The 24,552-nt window shown below is 36.2% G+C and overlaps 1 protein-coding gene across 3 annotated transcripts; it reads left to right on the top strand.

The window, feature by feature from the left end:
- Positions 1–19,095: 19,095 nt before the first annotated feature.
- Positions 19,096–22,066, top strand: gpr75 (G protein-coupled receptor 75). 3 transcript variants are annotated; one of them, XM_083532556.1, is made up of 2 exons: positions 19,096–19,346; positions 19,836–22,066. In XM_083532556.1, exon 2 carries the CDS (start codon positions 19,925–19,927, stop codon positions 21,560–21,562), a length of 1,638 nt encoding a protein of 545 aa, XP_083388682.1. In that variant the 5' UTR covers positions 19,096–19,346; positions 19,836–19,924; the 3' UTR covers positions 21,563–22,066. The 3 variants fall into 3 exon arrangements, with proteins under 3 accessions (XP_083388682.1, XP_083388680.1, XP_083388681.1); XM_083532554.1 differs by having other exon boundaries at positions 19,833–22,066; XM_083532555.1 differs by having other exon boundaries at positions 19,096–19,353; positions 19,833–22,066.
- The last annotated feature ends 2,486 nt before the right edge of the window (positions 22,067–24,552 follow it).

Below are 24,552 nucleotides of genomic sequence, written 5' to 3'. Positions count from 1 at the left end.
AATCTGATTGAAGGAGGAGCATGAAAGGAAAACCGACACTCTCCTACGTCTTAAAAGAAAAGCCTTCTTCTGAGTATCGCGTCATAATCAGCATCAGACAGCAATCTATCATTTCACGATAGATGAGACCTTCTAAAAAAAAACTTTTGTAATGTAGGAGATGTTCTTATCACATAGTTATGGAGATAAATTGTGCTAGTTTTAAGACAAAGTTTTCTTGTCATTAGAAAAGCAAAGCCAATATGATTGAAATCCTCAATGATGACTATTTGAATGTGAATGCAAAATGGTTTATATCGAGCCTATATTAAATTATGAAGACCTCTTCTTCTTCTACTTCTTCTTTCAGCTTCTCCCATTAGGGGTCCCCACAGCGGATCATGCATTTCCATACCCCCCTGTCCTGTACATCTGCCTCTTTTAACCCAACTACCTGCATGTCTTCCCTCACCACATCCATAAACCTTCTCCTTGGTTTTCCTCTTTTCCTCCTTCCTGGTGGATCCATCCTCAGCATTCTCCTACTGATGTACCCCATGTTCCTCCTCTGCACCAACCATGTCCAAACCATCTCAATCTCACCTCCCTCACCTTGTCTCCAAAACGTCCTACATGCGCTGTCCCTCTAATAAACTCATTTCTAATTCTGTCCATCGGCATCACTTCCAACGAAAATCTCAACATCTTCAGCTCTGCTACCTCCAGCTCCACCTCCTGTCTTTTACTCAATGCCACTGTCTCTAAACCATACAACATCTCAGGTCTCACCACAGTCCTATAAACTTTCCCTTTCACTCTTACAGATTATGAAGACCTTCTCTTTTTAAAACCTGGCTGAAAATCAATTTAATGACAAAAATTCTAATATCAATTAATTTACTGAGTAATTAATCAATTTATTGATGTTTATTTTGTTGTGCCAAAATACATGATCAACATACTGTAATATTGTAAAAAAACAAAAACAAATATATATATATATATAAAGACGTTAGCTGAAGTGTCAAGCTTTAATTATTTTCTTATTTCTTAACAATAAAATAGTTAGAGGATTTTTAATAAACCAACAAATGATTAGTTTGGTAGAAAAAAACATACACCAAGTGCATTAATTGTCAATATTAATGACTGATAACCTTAAGAATCAGTCAGTGTCTCTATAGGCTTGGTAATGAATGTGACATTTTTAATTTCATAGGTATTTTAGTTGTTTATATTGTATTCCAATGTTATGTTTATTTTTTATTATCATTATTTAATTTTTTATTGTTTTGATCAATAATTGTATTATTTATCAGCATATCGATAAGTATTTATAATTCAGTAGGACCTACGAACAAGACCACTCAATAATAAAACACCCAAACACACATGTTTACACACACCTGAAATCTTTATCTTTCACAACACACACAATAGAATCAGGCTCATGGCTTTTCATGACTCATGGTTTCCATCTGTTTCAGTCATTACCCAGATTACTGCTGTCTGATTGGACTTAACTCTAATATTACATATTTCCACTTTGAGCATCAACAATTAAAAAAATTATTACACGACTTTGCCATCATTGAATCAATTTGTCACTCTGGAATCCACCGACATAAAAACACACATTGATATCTGTCATACTTTGACATTGTCAAAAGGGGAAGGTACATTTACAAGAACTTGGGCTGGAGCTCTCAGTGACTTCTGCTTTGCACTTAACATAGGATTGTTTGCCTCAAAGATGGTCTACGCTATAAGAGGATCAGTAACACCCTGAATCTGAGTTACAGTACCGTGGCCAGGGACATGTGATCACAAATTGTTCTGTATTGTTGAAAGATTTATGACCAAACTTTTGATGTCACCCATATGAGGATGGGTTCCCCTTTGAGTCTGGTTCCTCTCAAGGTTTCTTCCTCATATCATCTAAGGGAGTTTTTCCTTGCCACAGTCACCACGGCTGCTCATCAGGGACAAACGCACACCATTCACCTTCACTGTTGTTTTCTGTAAAGCTGCTTTGAGACAATGTCTGTTGTGAAAAGCGCTATACAAATAAACTTGACTTGACTTGACTTGACATACAGAGGTTTTTCAAGACAGGTTCCTCTCGGAACAGACCTCGCAAGGGTCGACAAAATAAGTTGCTTCCTAGTGCTGTGCGTCAGGTGCAGAAGCTGCTTCAAGAAACAAATGCAGGAGTGTTGCAGCGTTGCTTTAGAGGTTGCAGAAAGTCCACTTGTCAGTGCTTAGACATACCCTGCACACTGCAACAAGTCGGTTTGCATGGCCATCGTTCCAGGATGAAGCCTCTTCTGAAGCTGGCTCACAAGAAAACCCACAAACAGTTTGCTGGAGAACATCCTGTGGTCTGATAAAACTAAGATAAACTTATAGGAGTATCAAGAAATGTGTGTCTTGTCTACAGTCAAGCATGGTGGTGGTAGCATCATGGTCTGGGGCTGCATGAGAGCTGCTGGTACTGGGGAGCTGCAGCTCATTGAGGGAAACATGAATTCCAACATGTACTATGACATTATTAAGCAGAAACTAGGCCAAAGGCACACCACCAAGATGACAACTGCATTGCTGAGGAATCTGAAGGTGAAGGTGAAGGTGATGGAGTGGCCAAGTATGTCTCCAGACCTGAACCCTATTTAGCACCTGTGGTGCATCCTCAAGCGGAAGGTGGAGAAGTGTCTCATGCATTAAATATAAATCAAATATGCATTTAAATAAATACATTTGTGTTGCTGAAATTCATAGATGTCATACAGAAGAAATTCAGCCTTGTGCATTTTCAATCACAGTGATCCAAACCATAGTTTAACCATCAGGAAATACTGAAACTGTGCAGCATCATACTGACAACAAGACTAAACATTTTGAACATTGTGAACAATGACAAAAGATCTTGTTATTCTAAATGCAATTACATGTTCAATGACACAAATACCTACTTTTGAGAGATAAACTACGGATTTTAAGAAAAGTACAGGCTTTTGCAAGAAATCCAATCTTTTGTGCTGTTTGTACAAATTGTTTTGAGAAATGCACTTACTGGTTTACAAATATTAAGGATGATTTTAGAAATGCTCCAAAGCAACTGAAAAAAACTGTAAGAGGATTCCAGTACAACCTGTGCAGCTCTGGTTAATCCCATGCCCAGGAGGATTAAGGCAGTGCTGGATAAAAATGAATGTTGATTACACAAATATTCACACTTTGGACACAGTTTTGACATGTTCACTTAGGGTGTACTTACTTTTGTTGCCAGTTATTTAGACGATAATGGCTGTATGTCAGAGATGGCGAAAGTACACAGATCCTTCACTCAAGTAGAAGTACAGATACTCGTGTTTTAAAAGACTCAGGTAAAAGCTGAAGTTCTGCCTATACTTTTTCACTCAAGTTAAAGTGAAGAAGTTTGGGCTCTGACATGTTTCAGTAAAAAATAATCATTAGTACTACCTGTTTTAGAGTCACGCTGGTAAATGGACCTCACATCATATTAATATATTAATACAGAACAAATGTTGTTATATAATGAATGTATCCAGGCTAAACATCCACCATATAGAACACAAGCAAAGAAAAGATGATGATGATCAGGTGATCAGGAGTGTCTCTGTATTCATCGTTTACATCGCTGACTCCCTCTGTCTCATCCACATTACTCAGATACTTCTTGTCGCCTTCCTTGCTTGTTGTTAGCTTCGTAAACTAGCCTAAGTCTGTGGTGCCAGGAAATGATACACCATGTTGAAAAAGCTGCGCAATGACAAGAGGTTGATGGGCTGGAAACGAAGTAGAATGTACGGAAAATATATTGGTCATGTCACCAAATAGATTAAAACTAAAGTAATGAGTCTCGTTTGAAAATGTAAGAAGTAAAAACTACAGATATTTTTGCAAAAAAATGAAATAAGTGAATGTAAAAAGTTTTTTTGATAAATGAATAGTGAAGTAATGTACTGATACCAGAAAAATGTACGTAAGTACAGTAAAACTATTTTTTTCTTACTTCCCACCACTGATGCATGTTGAGTTCTTTTTACAGTAAATCTATACTGCTATACAAGCTGCACATTGACTACTCTAAAATATATCCAAGTTTCATTATTATTGTATTGTCCCTTGAGAACATATAATAAAAAGCTTGCTGAAATGTGAGGGGTTCACTCAATATGGTGAGATACTGTATACACTGATTAGGCATAACATTAGGACCACCTGCCTAATATTGTGTTGGTCCCCCTTTTGCTGTTAAAACAGTTCTGACCAATCAAGCATGAACAACATTAACTTCTTCAGCAGTTCGTCTGTTGGATCGGACCACAGGGAGTAGCCTTCACCCACCACGAGCCTCAATTAACCTGGGCTGCCCATGACCCATGCTGGTTCACCACTGTTCCCTCCTTGGAGCACTTTTGATAGACTCTGACCACTGCAGGCCAGAACATCCCACAATAGCTGCAGTTTTGGAGATGCTCTGACCCAGTCGTCTAGACATCACAATTCGGCCCTTGTCGAACTCAAATCCTTACAATTGGCCATTTTTCCTGCTTCTAACATCAACTTTGAGGAGAAAATGTTCACTTGCCGCCTAATAATATCCCACTCACTAACGGATGCCATGATGAAGAGACAATCAGTGTTATTCACTTCACCCATCATAATGTTATATTGTCATAATGTGATGCCTGATCGGTATGTGTGTATATGTAATATATAATAAAGCTGCATTTTTTCTTTAATTATTACATTTTCCTTAGTGTTTTAAGTATATAAAACAAATGGACTTGGTTATGGAACAAAAAACACAGGTGTCAGTTTTATAAAATAACATACAAAAGGTGGGAAAACAGCCATAATTTTTATCCCCTCAGAGTTTTCTCTACAGATGTTGGAGTATGCAAGGTAAGTTTAGATACTGCAGTTCATTCAGAGGTAAACCTTACACAATGTGCTTTGAAGTTCGACCCACCCATGGCATTTATGTGAAGGGTTGTATTGAAAAGAATTCAAAGAGCCTTTAAAGCAGCATTCTTATGGGGAAGGAAAAAATGACTGCAGCAACAGATGTGAAATGTAGGTCAAGTCCAAGGAACATTTAGATTTAGAAACAAGTTATATATTTGACTTCATTATTCATCAATTCGTGAATGTCACTGATGTCATTTGACTTAATTTCCAGTGACAGCAGACATTTAGATAGAACTTAAAAGAACCAGAAAGATCTGAACAATCGTAGTAGCTATATAACAGTATCTGTTATCTTGTTGTCATACTGTATACATAAGTTGCATGTAGTAAAAAAATTACACACATCATTCATTATTTTCAATCTGGCATTGTACCTATTTTGTCTGAATTATGGAAGACAATTCACAGAGAGGGATAACAAACCCTGTGTTCAAACCAGAAATTGTTTAGAGACAAACAAGGAATGCAAGTACATCAGGTCTGTATCAAAATAATTGCCAAAAAAACAAGCAGTCAGGCCAAACGTGCAATACCTTTGTGCAAAAACGAGGTGGAAAATACTAGTACATGCATGCTTTATGAGCAGATCAGCATGAGACTGATTTCTTTCACTTTCTGTGTGTGTGTGAGTGAGTGAGTGAGTGAGTGAGCGAGTGAGAGACAGAGAATGCAGGGAGAGAGAGTGATACAGAGGTGGAGCTTTGGACTTGGGTCCCTGGGCTCAGAAGGGGCTGCAATGTTATATAAAAATCTCTCTCTCTCTCTCTCTCTCTCTCTCTCTCTCTCTCTCTCTCTCTCTCTCTCTCTCTCTCTCTCTCTCTCTCTCGCTCTCTTTGTTTCAGTCTTTCTTTGTTTAATAACTCTTCTCCAAAACAACTAATGCATATAACAGACATATATCTGTTAGACATATATCAAAAAGGGATCTTGAATTACCAAATAAAACTACAGCATCGTGTCACAAATTAGAAAAACTATTAGTATTCAATTGACAAATAAAATTAAAGTAAATCATTTCAGATAAATCAAAACCAAATATGCATATATACAGTGAATTTATTTTTTATTAAATATTTTATTGGACTTCAACAAAAGCTGGTTCTCAAAGTTTTTGGAGTTTATTCGAGTTTTTCTTGGACTGAAAACAGCAGCAGATGCAGGTAGGGAACAGTTGAGCCTGGATGACATCTTTAGCAGAGGTGCAAATTGTAATTGTTAACGCTAATTAAAATACAGTGAAGTCAAAAATACATGCACTGAATTACAGTGGAGGAAATAATGACTTGATCCCCTGCTGATTTTGTATATTTAGCCCTTTACAAATGAACAGGTTGAATGAATAGGTTTTTTTAACAGAGAGAAAAAATCCATAAAATAATTAATAAATTAATGTTATAAACAAATAAATTTTTTTGATCGAGTGAAATAAGAATTTGATCTCGTACCAAATTAGCAATAATTCTCAGACCCAAATTAGTCCTGTCCCTTGAGGAAAGAACTACTAATATCAACTGTGTAAAAAATACACCGGTCACAAAATCAACCTCTTCTATTGAAACTCCATGGGCAAAACCAAAAATGTTGTCGAAGGGCATCAGTGACAAAATTGTAGACCTGCACAAGGCTGGAATAGCCTATATATATATATATATATATATGTATATATGTATGTATGTATGTATGTGTGTGTGTGTGTGTGTGTGTGTGTGTGTGTGTGTGTGTGTGTGTGTGTGTGTGTGTGTAAGATGAGTCGATACAGGTCTCTGGGACAGAATGAGGAAACCATTTCAGGCATTTTGGACATGCTGAAAAAAAATATTTTGTCAAGCTGAGCTCCTAAAGCAGATGCTATGTATTGCATGAATAAACTGTCTTCTAGCCAAGATATGTGATGAAAAGATTTGAAAGACAAATGCGAGACAGTGAGTGTATGAAATGTAAGTCTAAATAAAAGTGCATATTAGCTGTGAACATAAACCAGGTGCAAACTGTGATGTGACATGAAACAAGAAGGCGCAGTGGCTGATGGGAAACAACCAACATCGTAGTGTGTAACTTTTGCTTCGACTACTACAGCTTTATATTTATGTATATGCATGCATTAAGTAGAGCATAAATCATTCCAGTCATGTGGCCTGCTGGTTTTTTTAGTACTACCTAAGGACATGTATGAAGTTCAGAGAGATTCTGAAAAGTATTTAAGTCATGTAATTGCTGTCAGAAAGAGTATGCAAGGGTCAGAGGAGAGGTGGTTAGTAAAGAACATGAGTAAAGCCATGTACTGACGTAGGTGAGGTCAGGAGGCCTGGGGTGCAGTCAGTGTTCCAATTCATCCCAAAGGTGTTTATTATGGTTGAGGTCAGAGCTCTATACCAGGCCACTCAACATCTGTTGATGTCGATGCTGGTCATTCTTGCTATTAGGGGTTCAAGTGCGAAGTCTAGTTTATGATTTTTATGATTATTACAGTTTTAACACTTAGTTGCTTTGGGGCGTTTCTCAGATCAAAAATTCAAATGTTAAAACTACTTGTTTAACCTCCACGTCATGTAGTCACTTTTGCACATCAATGCAAATAATTGCTTTGAACAAATTGCGAATGCGTTGGCACTTTAATTTAATTGATTGTGTAAAATTGTCTGCTGTTTTCTACATTATCAATCGTTTATGTCATGTTGATCAAAATATATTATACTGGTTTCACCCAAATAGTCTTAACCCCCAAAATAGTTAGGCATCAGCTCATTGCATTAGTCATTGAATGCTTAATGGTTAAAGCAGCTGTCAGAATCTGTCAAGTTAAACTTCTTGAACTGATGAATTGTGCAGGTGAATTTGGAATGTCACTAATGAAGGCGAGTGAACGGCATCAGATCAACCAATAACCAAATCGCTCTTTAAAACAAGTCAAAGGTGAATCTTGCTAACCTTCATTTGGCGAGCGTATTCAGACAGAGTAAAACATAGAATAACAATTTCTGAAAATTGATGAACAACCACGAAATGAACAAACACTATTACAGTACAGTAAAATTGTGAATCCTGTCTGGTTTCTTTCAATCAATATCCTACACACAGTAATGTGTGCATTTGTGCTGTTGAAACTCATAGATGCCACACAAGAAATTCAGCCTTGTGCATTTTCAATTATTGTGATCCAGTTGTTTACATCAGAAAACACTAAAAATGTGCAGCGTCATACTGACAACATGACTAAACATTTCAAAGATCTTGGTTGTTAACAATGACAAAAGGACTTGTTAATCTGAATACATTTGAGATGTTCATTGACACAAATACTTAATTTTGAGAGATCTACTAAGAGTTTTGAGCAAAGTACAGGCTTTTGCAAGGAACCCAATGTTTTGTGCTGTTTGTACAAATTGTTTTGAGTAATGCACTTACTGGTATGCAAATATTAATGATGATTCAAGAAATGCTCCAAAGCAACTGAGAAAAAACTGTACCACAGACCTTTTGTCCGCTATTGCTATTCTACTTTTTTTATTTATTATTATTATAGGGCTAAGCATTGCAAGGTGTGAAGCCCCATTGTATTTCTTTTACCTATTAATTATTTCTTTCTCCTTCTCCTCCTTTTTTTACTACATCATCTTCTTCTTCTGCATCTTCTTCTTCTTGCTAAGCTGTCTGTGGCAGTCCATGTAACCATCCAATAAAAAGCTGTTAAAGTTTTGGCCCACTGACTGGGGAGGATCGAAGGAACATTCAGCTGGCGTTCGCCCAAGTTCATCCAAAACTCCAAATTTGGAAGTATATTATGGTTAAAAATTTTAAACTGTGTGCACCACTGCATGTCTAGGCATTGATGGAGTTCCTGAGTCGAGACGAGTTCAATTCACCTATGATGTCATTTCTGTTCACAGTTTTCCCAGTTGAGTTAAAGCTTTTTTATATCAGAAAAGAAATTCTCAAAACTACTTGTTTGACCTCCACATCATGTAGTCAATGGTGCACATCATAAAAACATTTCTTGTTGCTTTAAACAAATTGCGAATGCTTTGGTACTTTTATTTATTCGATTGTGTCTGCTGTTTTCTGAATTATCAAATGTTTATGTTGTGTTGATCAAAATATATTTTCTAGTTTCACCTGAATGGTCTTAACCCACAAAAGATCTCAGCATCAGTTTATTGTATAAGTCATTGCATGCAAACTGGTTGAACCTGTTGTCATCATCAGTCATTTAAAATTTCTGAGGGAACTTTTTTGTTTTTTAAATGTATTTTGAATTGATGAATTGCGCAGATGAATCTTAAACGTCACTAAGGCGAGTGAGCGGCACCAGATCAACCAATGATCAACTACTTCTCTAAAATAGATCACAGTTGAATCTCGTGAACCTTCAATTGGCAACAGGCAGAGCAAAAGACAGAATTACAATTTTTAAAAATGGATGAACAACCAAGAAATGAAAGGACAGTAGAGTAAAAGTGTGAATCCTCTTGGGTCTCTTGCAAAAAAAATATAAATCAAATATGCAGTAAAATAAAGAAATTTGTGCTGCAGAAATTCATAGACGCCACACAAAAGAAATTCAACTTTGTGCATTGTGCATCACTATAATCCAAACTGTAGTTTACATGAGGAAAAACTGTGAAAAAAAAAACTGTGCACTGTCTTACTGACAACATGAATAAACATTTTGACAATCTTGTTTGTGAACAATGACAAAATGACTTTCTGATGGTAACCTCATTTATATTCTTAATAAAATCAAATCTTAATCTTAAACCCTCCCAAAACAGCCTGAAAAAAATATCCTTACAAATAAGCATGTGCTGGGATCCTCTTATATCATGCACAGTAAAGATCTTTTATAGTAAATTCATTGTTAAAATTATCAAGGTTACTTTGCCAAAGGTTTTGTTGGAGGCCATATGTACATGTATAATTTATCAATTGTAAGCAAATTTCATATGGTTTGAAAATAAATCTGACACATTATAATATCCACAAGGAACAGATATGAGAACCAAGAAATAAAATTATAACATAGTGTTCCAGTAAACTGTCTTATTTCTTCAGAACACTTAAGCTCACACAGGCAAGCTGGTGCATTCCTTTCAGCATCACTCACACACAGGCGCTACCACATGCTAAAGCCAAGATTTACGTGAATTTCCTGATATAAATTCACCCAAACACATCTATACATGTATGTGTTTACAAAAAAAGCAAAAAGCAAAACCAAAAGCAATGACAGGGGTTTTAATATAAAAAAAAATTATTAATCCCAGTGTGATATGACACATGGCCAAATTATGGTCCCTAATATAATTTGCGTTTCATGTTTTATTACTTTCCGCAGTCTGGCCTGGTTTTTGAGGGTTGTTTCAATCTAATGGAATGTTCTTTAAACAGATTTATTCAAAACAAAGCCAAATCCCTTAAAACATCTTTAGTGTGAAACACACTACTAAATAATCAGTCACCCTGCCTAGTAATCCTCAAACATTCTCTAGTATATATACTTATCCGCCATCCACTAATCATATGCACTGTCTATATGCACTGCCATTTTACTAGTAACACCAACATATATCTGTTGGTTAGTATGTGACTCTTTGTGCTATCAATCTCTCTGTGAATCTATGTGCTATTTTTCTGTCCGTCAAACAATCGATTGACTTGAATTAACTTGGCTTGATCTGTCTATCTAAATATATATTTAGTATATATTTTATATATATATATCTGTCTGTCCCTTCTGCAGTAGAAGATAAAAAAATTATAAATATAAAAATGTGTGCCAGAAGGTAAAGCAATAAAATATAAAAAGTAAATAATATTAATTTTTACATTTAATAGATTTATTTTAGAATTAATGTAAGGCTTTGCTTAGTGTACAAAAAGCTGTAAGCAGTTTTGTTCATTCTTAGGAAAAACTCAGTGCTGACAGACTCAAAAGATAGTTACGCATTACACTGCAGTGTGGACCGGAGGACTAACCAGTGGCTCATGATTTACTGCTTTAACTTCCAAGTGAGAAATTTGTGATTTTCCAATAACGTTTTTCTTCTGGAAAAATTTATAAAATATATATATTTTTGTAAATACTACAATCTAAGGAACACAAGTTAGTTAAAACACTAGAGAAGAGTCCAAAGATTTATAATACAGGATCTTATTGAAGTCTGTATGATGAAATGACACCTGGAGACTGTTGTTTAAGAAAAATGTACATTCAAAAGAATGAACAGTTTGTAGTGAGATGCAGAGCTTTACAGACATGAATAAGAACAAGGACAAACTGTTTCCACAAGCGGATTTTCACAGTCTGTGATAGACGTACTTGGATTTTCTTTCTGGAACTTTTTCAAATATCACCCTTGTGAAAACACAAAATTTCCTTTCAGTGTTTGGAGATGGCTCCTGAAGCGGATCAAGTTGATGACTTCTTGTTTAATGAGGAAATCATATGGAATTTGATTAGATATCTGTCTATCTATCTGTCTATCTGTCTATCTATCTATCTATCTATCTATCTATCTATCTATCTATCTATCTATCTATCTATCTATCTATCTGTCTGTCTATCTATCTGTCTATCTGTCTGTCTGTCTGTCTGTCTGTCTGTCTGTCTGTCTGTGAAACCTAACACTAACCCTACATTTGAAAAGTTATATCTGAGGAGGGTATTAAAATTACTTGAACTCAAATGTTATTTGGCTGTAAATGTGAAGAAAAAGTCTAGGAAAATGCAAATTATAAGTTCTTACATAGAAGAGGGGTGTTTAAGTTTTTTTAGTAATTATGAACCTGTTTTTCTAGAACAGAAAAAAAAAATGGTTTAAAATCCCTGATAGGTTCTTAAAGCTTATAAAATTAAATTGTTCATAAATACAGATAGTTAAAATAAGATAACCTATAACATAGTTCTTACACTCCTGCTAAATAAATAAACACACACAGACCAGTACTAGTTATTAATAATTGCTGGTTTAGCTGATAAAAGGAAAAATTTATGCTGGAGCACCAGCGAGGAACTATAATGTGTAAATATTGTATTGTAAAAAATACTGTTTTCTTAAAAAGAAAAAAAAAATCAACTTAGATATCTACAAAGCAAAATATATAGTACTATTGATACATAAGACAATATATTATAAAATTCATTAAAAGTAAGTGTGAAATGTTGAAATAAAATAAAATAAATAAAATTCTTTCTTGGCATATCGCAGTGATACAGTGCCCCTGGAGCACAGACACAGGCAAAACTGGCGCTTGAACCCTGACCAGTAACTCGGAGCCTTAACCACAGAGCTACCACTTCTTTAATAACAGGTTTTTGTGAACTATCAAATAAATCTAAGATAAACCATGGCAGATCTGATTTTACTATTACAGTTTTTTTCAGTTGCTTTGGAGCATTTCTCGAATTATCCTTAATATTTGTCTTAATATATCCTTAATAAAAGCCTGTACTTTTCTCAAAATCCTTAGTTCATCTCTCAAAAGTAAGTATTTGTGTCGATGAACAAATCATTCCCATCAGAACGACAAGTCCTTTTGTCATGTTTAGGCATGATGTCAGTATGATGGTGCACAGTTTCAGGATTTCATGATATAAACTACGGTTTGGATTACAGTGATTAAAAATGCAAAAAATTGACTTTCTTCAGTTTGGCATCTATGAATTTCAGTAGTTCAAATTTATTTATTTTATTGCATATTTGATTTAAATTGATTGCAAGAGACCGGACAGGATTTATACAAGTGTTCGTTCGTTTCTTGGGTGTTAATCCCTTTTCAGAATTTATAATACTTTGTTTTGCTCTGTCTGTATACACTCTCTATCTGAAGGTTCTCAAGATACACCTTTGGCCTGTTTTAAAGAACTAGTTGATGGTTTTATAATATTAAGGATGATTTAAGAAATCAAAGACAAAGACAAAGCAGCAGAAAAACTGTAACCATTTTGAATTCAATGATTTATGCAATGAACTGATGCCGAGATGTTTTGGGGGTTAAAACTATTCAGGTTAAACTAGAAAATATATTTTGATCAACATCACATAAACAACTGATAATGTAGGAAATGGCAGATAACTGTACACAAATTGTTTGATCAAAGCAACAAGAAATGTTCTTATGATGTGTACGAGTGACTAAATGACGTAGAGGTTGAACAAGTAGTTTTGAGAATTTCATTTCTGATCTGAGAAACACCCCAAAGCAACTAAGAAAAACTGTAAGCACAAATGTATTTATTTTATTGTATAATTTGATTTATTATGTTTGCATGAGACTGGACAGGATTCACACTTTTACTGTACTGTAATAGTGTTTGTTCATTTCTTGGTTGTTCAACCAATTATCAGAAATTGGTTTTCTGTGTTTTACTCTGTCTGTCGCCAAATGAAGGTTCACCTTTGACCTGTTTTAGAGAACTAAATGATTGGTTGATCTGATGCCGCTTACTCGCCTGCATTAGTAAAATTCAAGATTCATCTGCACAATTCATCAATTCAACAAAAAAAAAAAAACAGTTTATTAAAAATTTTAGGTGACAGATGATGACAACTGGTTTATCCATTTTGCATTTTTGCAACTGTAGGAAACAGCAGACAATTGTACGCAATTGATTATAAATGAATGTACCAAAGCATTCGCGATTTGATCAAAGCAGTGAGAAATGTTCTTATGATGTGCACAAGTGACTAAATGATGCGAAGGTTGAACAAGTAGTTTTGAGAATTTTATTTCTGAACTGAGAAACGCTCCAAAGCGACTGAGAAACTGTATATTGATTGCAAGAGACCGGACAGGTTTCGCATTTTTACTGTACTGTATTAGTGTTCATTCGTTTCCTGGTTGTTCATCCATTTTCAGAAACTGTTATTCTGTGTTTTGCTCCGTCTGTATACACTGAGAAAAACGGTAAGAGAATGTATTAATTTATCTCTGCCTCTTCTTTCTCTTCCTCCCATTTCTCATGCTGCTCCTACTCACACTGAAGACCAGTAAAAAAAACAGCAGTCAAATGAGCAAAAACAGAGAAAACAGTCATAATTTGCTAATCATTTCATGCGAGTCTGAACTTTACACAGTAAATATAGATATTTTGCGAGTGGTTTCATAGTAGTCTCTTCTCTGTGATTGAGCATTCATGCTTAAATTTGTATGCATTTTTTCTCCTCTTTTCTGTTTCCCAGGTGCTGTCATAGCTTCAAAGGTAGTTTGTTGCTATAGCAACAGTGTCTCAGATTCATACATGGAAGGTTAGGTGTGGACATGGCTAAAAAAAAAACAATGGCCTTTTTCTATGACGTTGTTTCAAGCGCAGAGTAACATTGTACATGCTGATTTAGCATGAGGATGACGTTTTAAAAGTGGATTTTAATGTGTTTCCATTGGGGAGAGGTTTCCATTTTTTTTCACTTTGGTTTACAGTTGATCAAATCCTTCTTAATATTTGCAAACCAGTAAGTGCGTTCTCAAAACTATTTTTACAGTTTTTTCTTTGAAAATGCACAAGGCTGAATTTCTTTTGTATGACTATAAATTTTAACAGCATAGAATGATTTATTTGATTGATTGTTTAATTCATTTTGATTGCAAGAGGACAGGATTTACACTTTAACTGTACTGTAATAGTGTTCGCTCGTTTCTTGGTTTTGTCTAAATTGTAATTCTGTGTTTTTACTCTGTAATTCTGTTTTGTCTGTTGCTTGGTTCACGAGATTCACCTTTGATCTATTTTAGAGATCTAGTTCACCATTGGTTGATCTGATACTCTCGCCTTTATTAGTGACATTCAAGATACATTTAAAAAACAAGTTTTCCTGAAATGTAAAGAAGATAAGCTTGACAGATTATGACAAATTATTCATTCAATGAATTGTACAATAAACTGACACCTAAATGTTTCAGGGGTTAAGAATATTCAAGTAAGAACCAATATTTTGATCAAGATGACAAACAACTGATAATGTAGGAAACAACAGACAATTGTACACAATCAATTACATAAATGTACCAAAGTATTCGCAATTTGTTTAAAGCAGCGAGAAATTATTTTTATGACGTGCACAAGCGACTCCATGATGTGGAGGTTGAACAAGTAGTTTTGAGAAATTTTATTTCTGATCTGAGAAACGCACCAAAGCAACTGAGAAAAACTATGAAAAAAACAGATTGGTGGTGTTGCAGTATTTATTGTCCAGCTGCAGATTTTTCCTATCTCCACACAGGATCTCTGGAACTTAACCAGAGTGACCATTGGGTTCTTACCAAGGGCCTTTTTTCCGCTGATTGCTATAGGAAAAGTCTGGGTTGTTCCAAACTTGTTTCATTTAAGAATTATGAAAGCCAGTGTACTCTTGGGATGTTTTCATAGCCTTCACCTTATCTGTGCCTCCACAAAATCCTGTTTCTGAGCTTTGCAGGCAGTTTCTTTGTAAACTTTGACAGTGATACACCCTACCTCCCTGGGAGTGTTCTCAACTTGACTAGTTCCCTATAAAAAAGAATTCTGTGAATATCCAGATTTGTTGTGACATGACTATGGCTTAATTATTTTGTAATTCTTAAATGATTAATCCTATCATTAAGTTCACATCCAGTGGTCAGTATGAGAGAACTGTACTCAATGCACCACATTGTAACTGCTCTAATACAATGTACAAGATAAACAAATTTGTATGGTCCTGTCAAGCAGACAAAAACATGAATTAGACATGTGGCTTCGCTTGGTTATAAGACGAAGAGCTGCTATTACTTAGGGCCAGCTATTTAGACAACAATGGACAATAAGTCTGTACTGCTATACAAGCTGCAGATTGACAAAAATATATTCAAGTTTTATTTCTTTTTTTTTTTTGTAATTCAAGTTTTTATTATTTTCATCCAGTACATGACAATACATGTATCAATACTGCTTGCAAGGCCAGAAATATTACAGTGGTTGAACTTAACAGAAGTAGATGTATTAACAAATGGTCAGAGAAAATAAATAAATGAAAATTACATTGATAATAATAATAATGAAAAAAAAAAATATATATATATATATATATATATATATATATATATATATATATATATATATATATATATATATATATATATATATATAAATATATATAAAAAAAAAATAAAAAATAAAAAATTATTGTTCCACATGTAAAGACAGCATCACAAAGGACCAAAAATCTTCCCAAACAGGAATATCCACCGGGACCCCTGCTTTGTTCTTATTATGTAATTTGCAAAGCAAACGTTCGTATGAAGCTGTCTTGGTCATTATGTTGACCCATTCTTTTAACTCTGGGGTTTCTGGAGTTTTCCAGTGTTTCAGGATGACTCTGGCCGTCACAGAGACCCCCACCATAATTACTGCAAACTCTCCCTTTGAAGTATTTGGCATCTGTTCCCTGTCTCCTAATAGACACAACCTTGGTAATAACGGTATTGTTGTTCCAAGCCATTTGCTCAAAATATTTAAGGTTTGTTGCCATAAAGGTTGAATAATTGGACATTCCCAGATACAATGAATAAAAGTACCTCTATCCTTTTGACATTTCCAACAAACATCATTATTGTCAGACCCATTCTATTGAGTCTAAGAGGTGTCGAATGAAACCTATTTCTGATTTTATACTGTGTAAATTGTCCTCTAGCCTCTCTTACATATTTGCCTGTGTTTGACAAAATTCTTTTCCACTCTTCGGCCCCAATTACAATCCCAATGTCCTTTTCCCATATCGTCTTTAAATTAGTGCAGACATTGCTGAGCACCTGGTTGGTTGTCCTATAAAATACGGAGGCTATTTGTTGGGGATGAGGAAGTGTTAGGAAGTCCAAAATATGGTTTCCGTCTGTGTGCTGAATTTTCGTGGAAACACAATTCCTTATTTGAAGATATTTCCAAAAGTGATCTTTCCCCTTTAAATTATACTTCTATACAAGATCATTATAAGACATAAATACACCCTTTTCAAACAAATCTGACACAGTACACAAGCCGTTCATATGCCATTTCTTCCAATATATGGGTGATTTCCCAATACAAATAGTAGAATTATACCCTAGGGAAGAGTATGGTTGTTTACATTGTGATAATTTGTGCATCTTGTGAATCTTCGCCCAAACCTCTCTTGAGTGCTTCGTAATAGGATTTGTAGTTGTGTCTAAACACTGAGACAAGTGCTCGATAGGGTTGTATGGCCGTGATAAGGTTTTCTCAATAGTAACCCAGTCTAATTGAGCATTATTGTTCCAATGCTTGTCCAATTAATTTTATATCCAGACTCTTTGGAATAGGATTGAACTGCCTCCATTAGGTGGGGTAAGGACTTATCTGGATCTTTTACCATGGCCAGAATGTCGTCGGCACATAGAAATAATTTGTGCTCTTTGTTGCCTCCCTGTACGCCTGAAATGTTTGCATTAGCCCTAACAGCAATTGCCAATGGTTCCAGTGTGATATTAAACAATAGTGGCGATAGCGGACACCCCTGTCTTGTCCCCCTAGTGAGGTCAAAAGATGGAGAACTTTACCATTGGTGATCACGCATGCCTTAGGTGTCTTATATAATGTTTGAATCCACTTTATGAAGCAGGGCCCAAACCCAAAATTGGACAAAGTTGTAAATAGAAATTCCCATTGAACCCGATCGAACGCCTTCTCTGTGTCAAGTGAGAGGGCAACAATTGGGTCAGTCTTTTCTCTGTTTAGCCAAATTAGATGGAGTAACCTTCTCATGTTATCCGTTGATGACCTGTTCATCATAAATCCAACTTGATCAGGGTTTATAATGTTGGATAATACCTTTTCTAAACGTAACGCAAGAATTTTGCTCAGGATCTTGCAGTCTACATTAATCAAACTTATTGGACGAAAATTTGAGGGTTCAGTTGGATCCCTATCTTTCTTAGGAATCACTGATATTAGAGCATCGTTAAAAGAAGAGGGAAGAAATCCAGTAGCATATGCCTCATTATATACTTCTGTTAAGGTGGGTGCAAGTAAGTCTATATACTGTTTATAATACTCAACCGGGAGCCCATCTAACCCTGCTGACATTCCATTCCTCATAATAGATACAGCTTTTTCGACTTCAAGTTCTGTTATTGGGCCTTCTAGCATATTCATCTCCTCTGAGGACAATTTAGGCATTTTGAGTTTGGAGAAAAAACTATCCAATTCTTCTTGTTTAGGACTAATATCAGCTGTTTATAAATCTTTGTAAAACTTCTGTAAAACATCATTTATCTCCTTAGTTGAAGTTACTACACTGTTTCCTTTCTTAATAGCTGATATCAAATTACATGTATTTTTTTGCTTCAACTGTCTAGCGAGCAATTTACCAGTTTTCTCCCCTTCCTCATAGAAAGTCGTTCCCAATCTGAATAAGGCATATTCCACCTTTTTATTATAAATTTCCTGGAGTTCGAATTTAAGTTTACAAATATCTTGATATAACTGATTTGAGAAACATTTGGATAATTGTTTATCATGATTCTTAATTTTGTTGTCTAATTCCTGTATTCTGTCCCGATCCTCCCTTTTTCTTTTAGAAGCATAACCTATCATCTTCCCTCTAACATATGCCTTAGATGCTTCCCATTCAGTTGCTCTCCTATCAGTACTCAAGTTTTATTTCTATAGTATTGTCCCTTAAGGAGATATACTACAATGGTTGCTGAAATGTTTCTCACTGAGAAAACTGTATATATATATGTGTGTGTGTGTGTGTGTGTGTGTGTGTGTGTGTGTGTGTGTGTGTGTGTGTGTGTGTGTGTGTGTGTGTGTGTATGTATATGTATGTATATATATAATATATATTTATATAAATATATATAATATATATATATATATATATATATATATATATATATATATATATATATATATATATATATATATATATATATACATATACATACACACACACACGCGCACACACACACACACACACACACACACACACACACATATATAAGCATATCATAAAAGCAGTTCAGTGATTTCATCCATCTATTCCTACGAGATTTATTAGGGGAAATGTTACAACATGTGGATTTTAAAACACTTGTCGCTTTGAAATATCGCGTTATGGCTGGAAACTGATGTCATTCAAATTACCTCCACGATCCACTTCCTCATCCTGCCTTCTGCCTCTTTGGAGGCTTTTCACGGGCACGCGCATGCTGTCTCTTCTCTTGCTCGCCGAGAGCTGCAGCTACCTCGCGGGAGCGCGCCTCCGCTATATTCACAGTCTTTTTTCATCCTCTACATCACGTCTATTTCATTTCTATGTAGTTAATCTCTGTCAACGCTACAAAATTTCTATTTGGAAATCTATACACATCATCCAAATGGCAGAATGCAATAAAATGTGGTAAGATGTATGTATTTATTTTATTTTATTATTATCATCGATAAGGTTATAAAACGCGCCGTGCTGTTGATAAAAGCGCTGCATAAACCTATAAATATGGCGTTAAATATGATCATCGGGTAAAACATGCAAACTGAGAGTGTGGATGTATATTCGTCTTGTCCAGGATGGAGAAAATGTGCATATTATATTTAATTAGTTTTATTTTATTTTATTATCTATAGATAACGTCAACGTGTTTTGGGCACCGAAGTCTATGAAAAGACCGACGTCCTATAATAAATATTAATGATAAAACAATAATACAGCAGCTGAAAGAAGCAGACTGGATGTATAATGTAACTAATAGGCCACTGCATGCAACATATTTCATCTCTCAGACGCATGTAGAATAATTCGTCAATAATTCAGAAAGGGCATGAATCCACTGTTAGATTGCACATTTTTTTGTGACTAAGACTTGTGTTTTTTTCTGTGTTCTATCAGCAGCCAAGAAGAAAAACACTGCACAACCTGGAGGATTGCTGGACAATGGGGAAAATAGTCTTAAGGCTGTGATACCAACTAACCCTATTTGTATGATGAACAGCACAGCTTGGCCTTTAGACCTGGGGGATTTCTCTAGGAGCCAGGGATTCAATAGTACTCTCGGACAGACTCTTGTGAGCGGCTGGGCCTTAATTCATACAGCCACCCTATCCTCCTGCTCTCTCCTCCTCATTCTTATCTTCTGCCTGGGCTCTTATGGCAACTTAGTGGTGTTCCTCTCATTCTTTGACCCAGCAGTCCGAAAATTCCGTACCAACTTCGACTTCATGATTCTGAACCTGTCCTTCTGTGACCTGTTCATCTGCTCCATCACCACGCCCATGTTTGCGCTCATCCTTTTCCTGGATGTCGGGGAAAGCGGAGGTGGGGTGTCAAAGGGCTTCTGCTTCGCTTTTCATCTCACCAGCTCAGGTTTCATCATCATGTCTTTGGAAACGGTGGCAGTCATTGCCCTGCATCGGTTGCGCATGGTATTAGGCCAGCAGCCGAACCATGCTGCGTCCTTCCCATGCACTTTGTCTCTCACGGCACTGCTGTGGACTTCTAGCTTCACCCTGGCAGCCTTGGTCACCTTAAGAGCCTATCCCAGCAGCACTGGTCCCTGCCTGCCTCACTTCGGTCTCACTGGGAATCAGGCAAAGGTGGTGGTGTATGTGTACCTCGCCGATTTCGCTTTTTGTGTAGGTGTAGTGTCCATGTCATATCTTATGATTGCACAGGCACTGCGAAAGAATGCCCTTGTGCGGAAGTGTTCTGTTATTATGGTAGGTGCCACGCATCCCCCAGCTGCTCCTCCAGCCTTCATTGCTGCCGGTTTCGAGGGCATCCAGTGTGCCGTCCAGGTGCCCTCGCTGTACCGTAACCAGACCTATAATAAGCTACAACATGTTCAAACACACCCATTTACAAAGGGTAGCAGTCGGGCCAGGACTGCCACACATGCTACCTGCTGTCAGTTGGTTTCCAACCTGTCCACAGCCAAGGACTCCAAGGCTGTAGTGATGTGTGTGGTCATAGTCATATCTGTGCTTCTATGCTGTCTGCCCATGGGTGTGGCTTTGGCACAGGATGTTTTGTCGGCCGAGAACAGCTTCGTTCACTACCAGTTTGAGCTGTGTGGATTTGCTCTAATATTTCTCAAGTCAGGCATAAACCCATTTGTTTACTCTAGAAACAGTGCCGGCTTGCGGCGCCGTGTCCTCTGCTTCCTCCAGTGGCTGGCATTCAGCTCCATCTGCTGCAAGCACAAGACCCGTTTACACGCCATGGGCAAGGGAACTCTTGAGGTAAACCGCAACAAGTCCTCACACCATGAAACCAACTCAGCCTACATGCTCTCGCCAAAGCCACAGAGAAGACTTGTAGACCAGGCGTGTGGGCCTAGCCACTCGAGGGACAGCTTGCCCAGTATGCGCGCTGCTTCTGAATGCAAATCCCATCCTCCTAGCACCTCCACACCCATCAACACTCGCATCGAGCCCTACTATAGCATCTACAACAGCAGTCCATCAGCCGGACCCAGTTCCCCGAACAGTCTAAACCCGGTGAACTCTCAGACCACTGGCTTTGCTAAGAGCTTCGTGGCCATGCATTACCACATCCACCAGGAGGCACTGCAGGACTTTGACAGTACCTCGGCCCATCAGATCCCCACACCCTCAGTGTAAATGCTGGACTTCCACAACACATATTTGGAGCGACACAGGTTGTTCCAGAAGTCTTCATACAAGGATTGCAGTTAACACATTTAAGCAAAATACCGTCCAAAGTTTTTTCATAATTATTTTTTTCAGGAAAGCCTTTGACAAAAGAGGAACATATGAAATCTTTTTCATGGCTGGATGAAATAAAGTTACATTTTGCTTAAATGTGTTGTATGCATCATTTTTCCTGCATGTATCGAAACTTTAGGGACATTCTGTAAAATGGCGTTTCCTTACATGATGTATGAGAGAATGTACATTATTTGTTAATGCTGGACTGTGCACACTGAAATAGTGCAATTTATGCTGATTATAACTATAGGGAAAGAGTTGTAAAAAAAAAAAAATATATATATCTATTTTTACACTGACGGTGTTTTTAATAAGCTGGTAAAAGTGTCTGCATTACGATATAAGGTGTTTGTGAAGTTGGATTACATGGACTGTCATATTAAATGTTTTTTTTCCAAGTTGATTTTTTTTCCTATACTGACTGCTTTGAAGAACAAAGTATTTTCACTGTACAGCAAGTTCATTGTGAGGCCAATTACAGTTTTTCTCAGTTGCTTTGATGCGTTTCTCAGACCAGAAACAAATTTCTCAAAAACGACCTGTTCCACATCATGTAGTCACTTGTGCACATCATAAAAACAATTGATTGTTTTGAACAAGAAATTAATCGATTGTGAACATTTATCGGCTGTTTCCTACATTCTCAGTTGTTTGTGTCGTGTTGATCAAAATATATCGTTCAACAAACATCTCAACATCAGTTCATTGCACAAGACTTTAAATGCAAAATGGTGTAACCAGTTGTCATCTGTCAACCTAAAATTTCTGTTAAACATTTATTTGTAACTTGAATTGATAAATTGTGCAGATGGATCTTGAATGTCACTAATGAGTGCAAGTGTACAGCATCAGATCGACTAGTTCTCTAAAATAGGTCAAAGGTGAATCTTGTGAACCTTTAATTGGAGATGAACAACCAGGAAACGAACAAACACTAGTACAGTACAGTAAAAGTGTAAATCCTGTTTGGTCTCTTGCAATCAATATCCCACACACAGTAATATGTACATTTGTGCTGTTGAAATTCATATGACATACAGAAGAAATTCAGCCTAGTGATCCAATACCAATACCAACTATAGTTTATATCAGGAAATACTGAAGCTGTGCAGCATCATCCTGACAACATGACTAAACATTTAGATAATCTTGTTATTCTGATGGCAGTGATTTGTCCATTGACACAAATACTTACTTTTGAGAGATTAACTTGAGTTTTGAGAAAAAGGGTTTTGCAAGGAATCCAATGTGGTGTGCTGTTTGTACAAATTGTTTCGAGAAAACAACTTACTGGTTCGCAGATATTACGAATGATTCGAGAAATGCTCCAAAGCAACTGAGAAAAAACTGTAAAAAAAAGGTGAAAGTAGGAAAAAGTTCATTCCTCATCAATGTTATACGTGTTTCAACCCAAACAGCCTCAGTAACTCCTAAGCATTAGAGGGGAAAAAAATTATATTTTTGCTTTACTTTTCCTGAAAAACTATAAGCATCTAGATCTAATTACAACATTCCATATATGATCATAGCAACAAAACATGCAACTGTTCTTAAATCAGAAATGAAATTCTCAAAACGACTTGTTTAACCTCTACGTCAACTAAAAACAATTTCTTGTTGTTTTGAACAAATTGCGAACGCTTTGGTACGTTCATTTAATCGATTGTGTACAATCGTCTGCTGTTTCCTACAATCTCAGATGTTTGTCATATTGATAAAAATATATATTATACTGGTTCGCATTTGAATAGTTTTAACCTCCGAAACATCTCAACATCATTTCGTTGCATAATTGATTGAAGGCAAAATGGTTCAATCTTCTACACATTTCCATTAAACTTGTTTTTTTGTTTTGGAAACATGTCTTGAATTGATGACTTGTGCAGATGAATCTTGAATTACTCACTAATTAAGGGTGAGTCCGGCAGTACGGCATCAGATCAACCGGTTCTCTCTATGTCAATCTTATGAACCTTCATTTGGTGAGCGTATACAGACAGCACAGAATTACAATTTCTGAAAATCTATGAACAACCAGGATACAAATGAACACTTGTATAGTACAGTAAAAGTGTGAATTCGGTCCGGTTTCTTGCAATCAAATAAATAAAATTGTGCTGTTGAAATGTATCGCTGTCATACAGAAGAAATTCAGCCTTGTGCATTTACAATCAATGTGATCTAAACCATAGTTTACCTCAGGAAATACTGAAACTGTGTGCCATCATACTGATAACATGACTAAACATTTTGAAGATCTTGTTTTGTGAACAATCACAAAAGGACTTGTTATTCTGAATGCAATGGTCTGTTCATTGAAACAAATACATACTTACTTTTTAAAGTTGAACAAAGGATTTAGAGAAAAGTACAGGCTTTTGCAAGAAATCCAATGTGTTGTGCTGTCCTGGTACAGAATGTTACGCTGGATATTGAGACGTATGACAGATTAAAGCTAATGCAAGAAAGGCGCTAGGAGACCACAAGCCATCAGAACCACTAGGATGTTCTGTAACTGTGCTGGAGGGATTTCCCACAGGTTATTCTTTAAATTGGAATGTTACTTTGGTTAGTGAAACAAACCTGTCAAAGAGGTTCTACTGCATGGAGCTCTGATGACTGTGAAAACCAGTCACATAATATTCATAATTTTCTGTAGGATGGAGCAGCTACAAACGACTCACATTAGGACCAAAATACTTTACCTTGTAATAATGCACAGAAAAAAAGAAGACAAGTTCAACCACCACTTTTTCATTTGTTTGTTATTCCTTCTCAAGGGACAATACTATAGAAATGAAACTTGTATATATTTTAGAGTTGTCAAGGTTTAGATTGTAAAGCAGTACAGATTTACTGTCCTTTAAAAATAACTCAACATA

The sequence above is a fragment of the Silurus aristotelis genome (genome assembly GCF_946808225.1).
Source record: "Silurus aristotelis genome assembly, chromosome: 27".
Lineage (NCBI taxonomy): Eukaryota > Metazoa > Chordata > Actinopteri > Siluriformes > Siluridae > Silurus > Silurus aristotelis.
The sequence above is the reverse complement of the archived record's forward strand: the minus strand, read 5'-3'. Positions and strand labels throughout refer to the sequence as shown.

Bases quoted from the DNA above. Each gene is read 5' to 3' on its own strand.
- gpr75 (XM_083532556.1), top strand. From the start codon at position 19,925: ATGATGAACAGCACAGCTTGGCCTTTAGACCTGGGGGATTTCTCTAGG.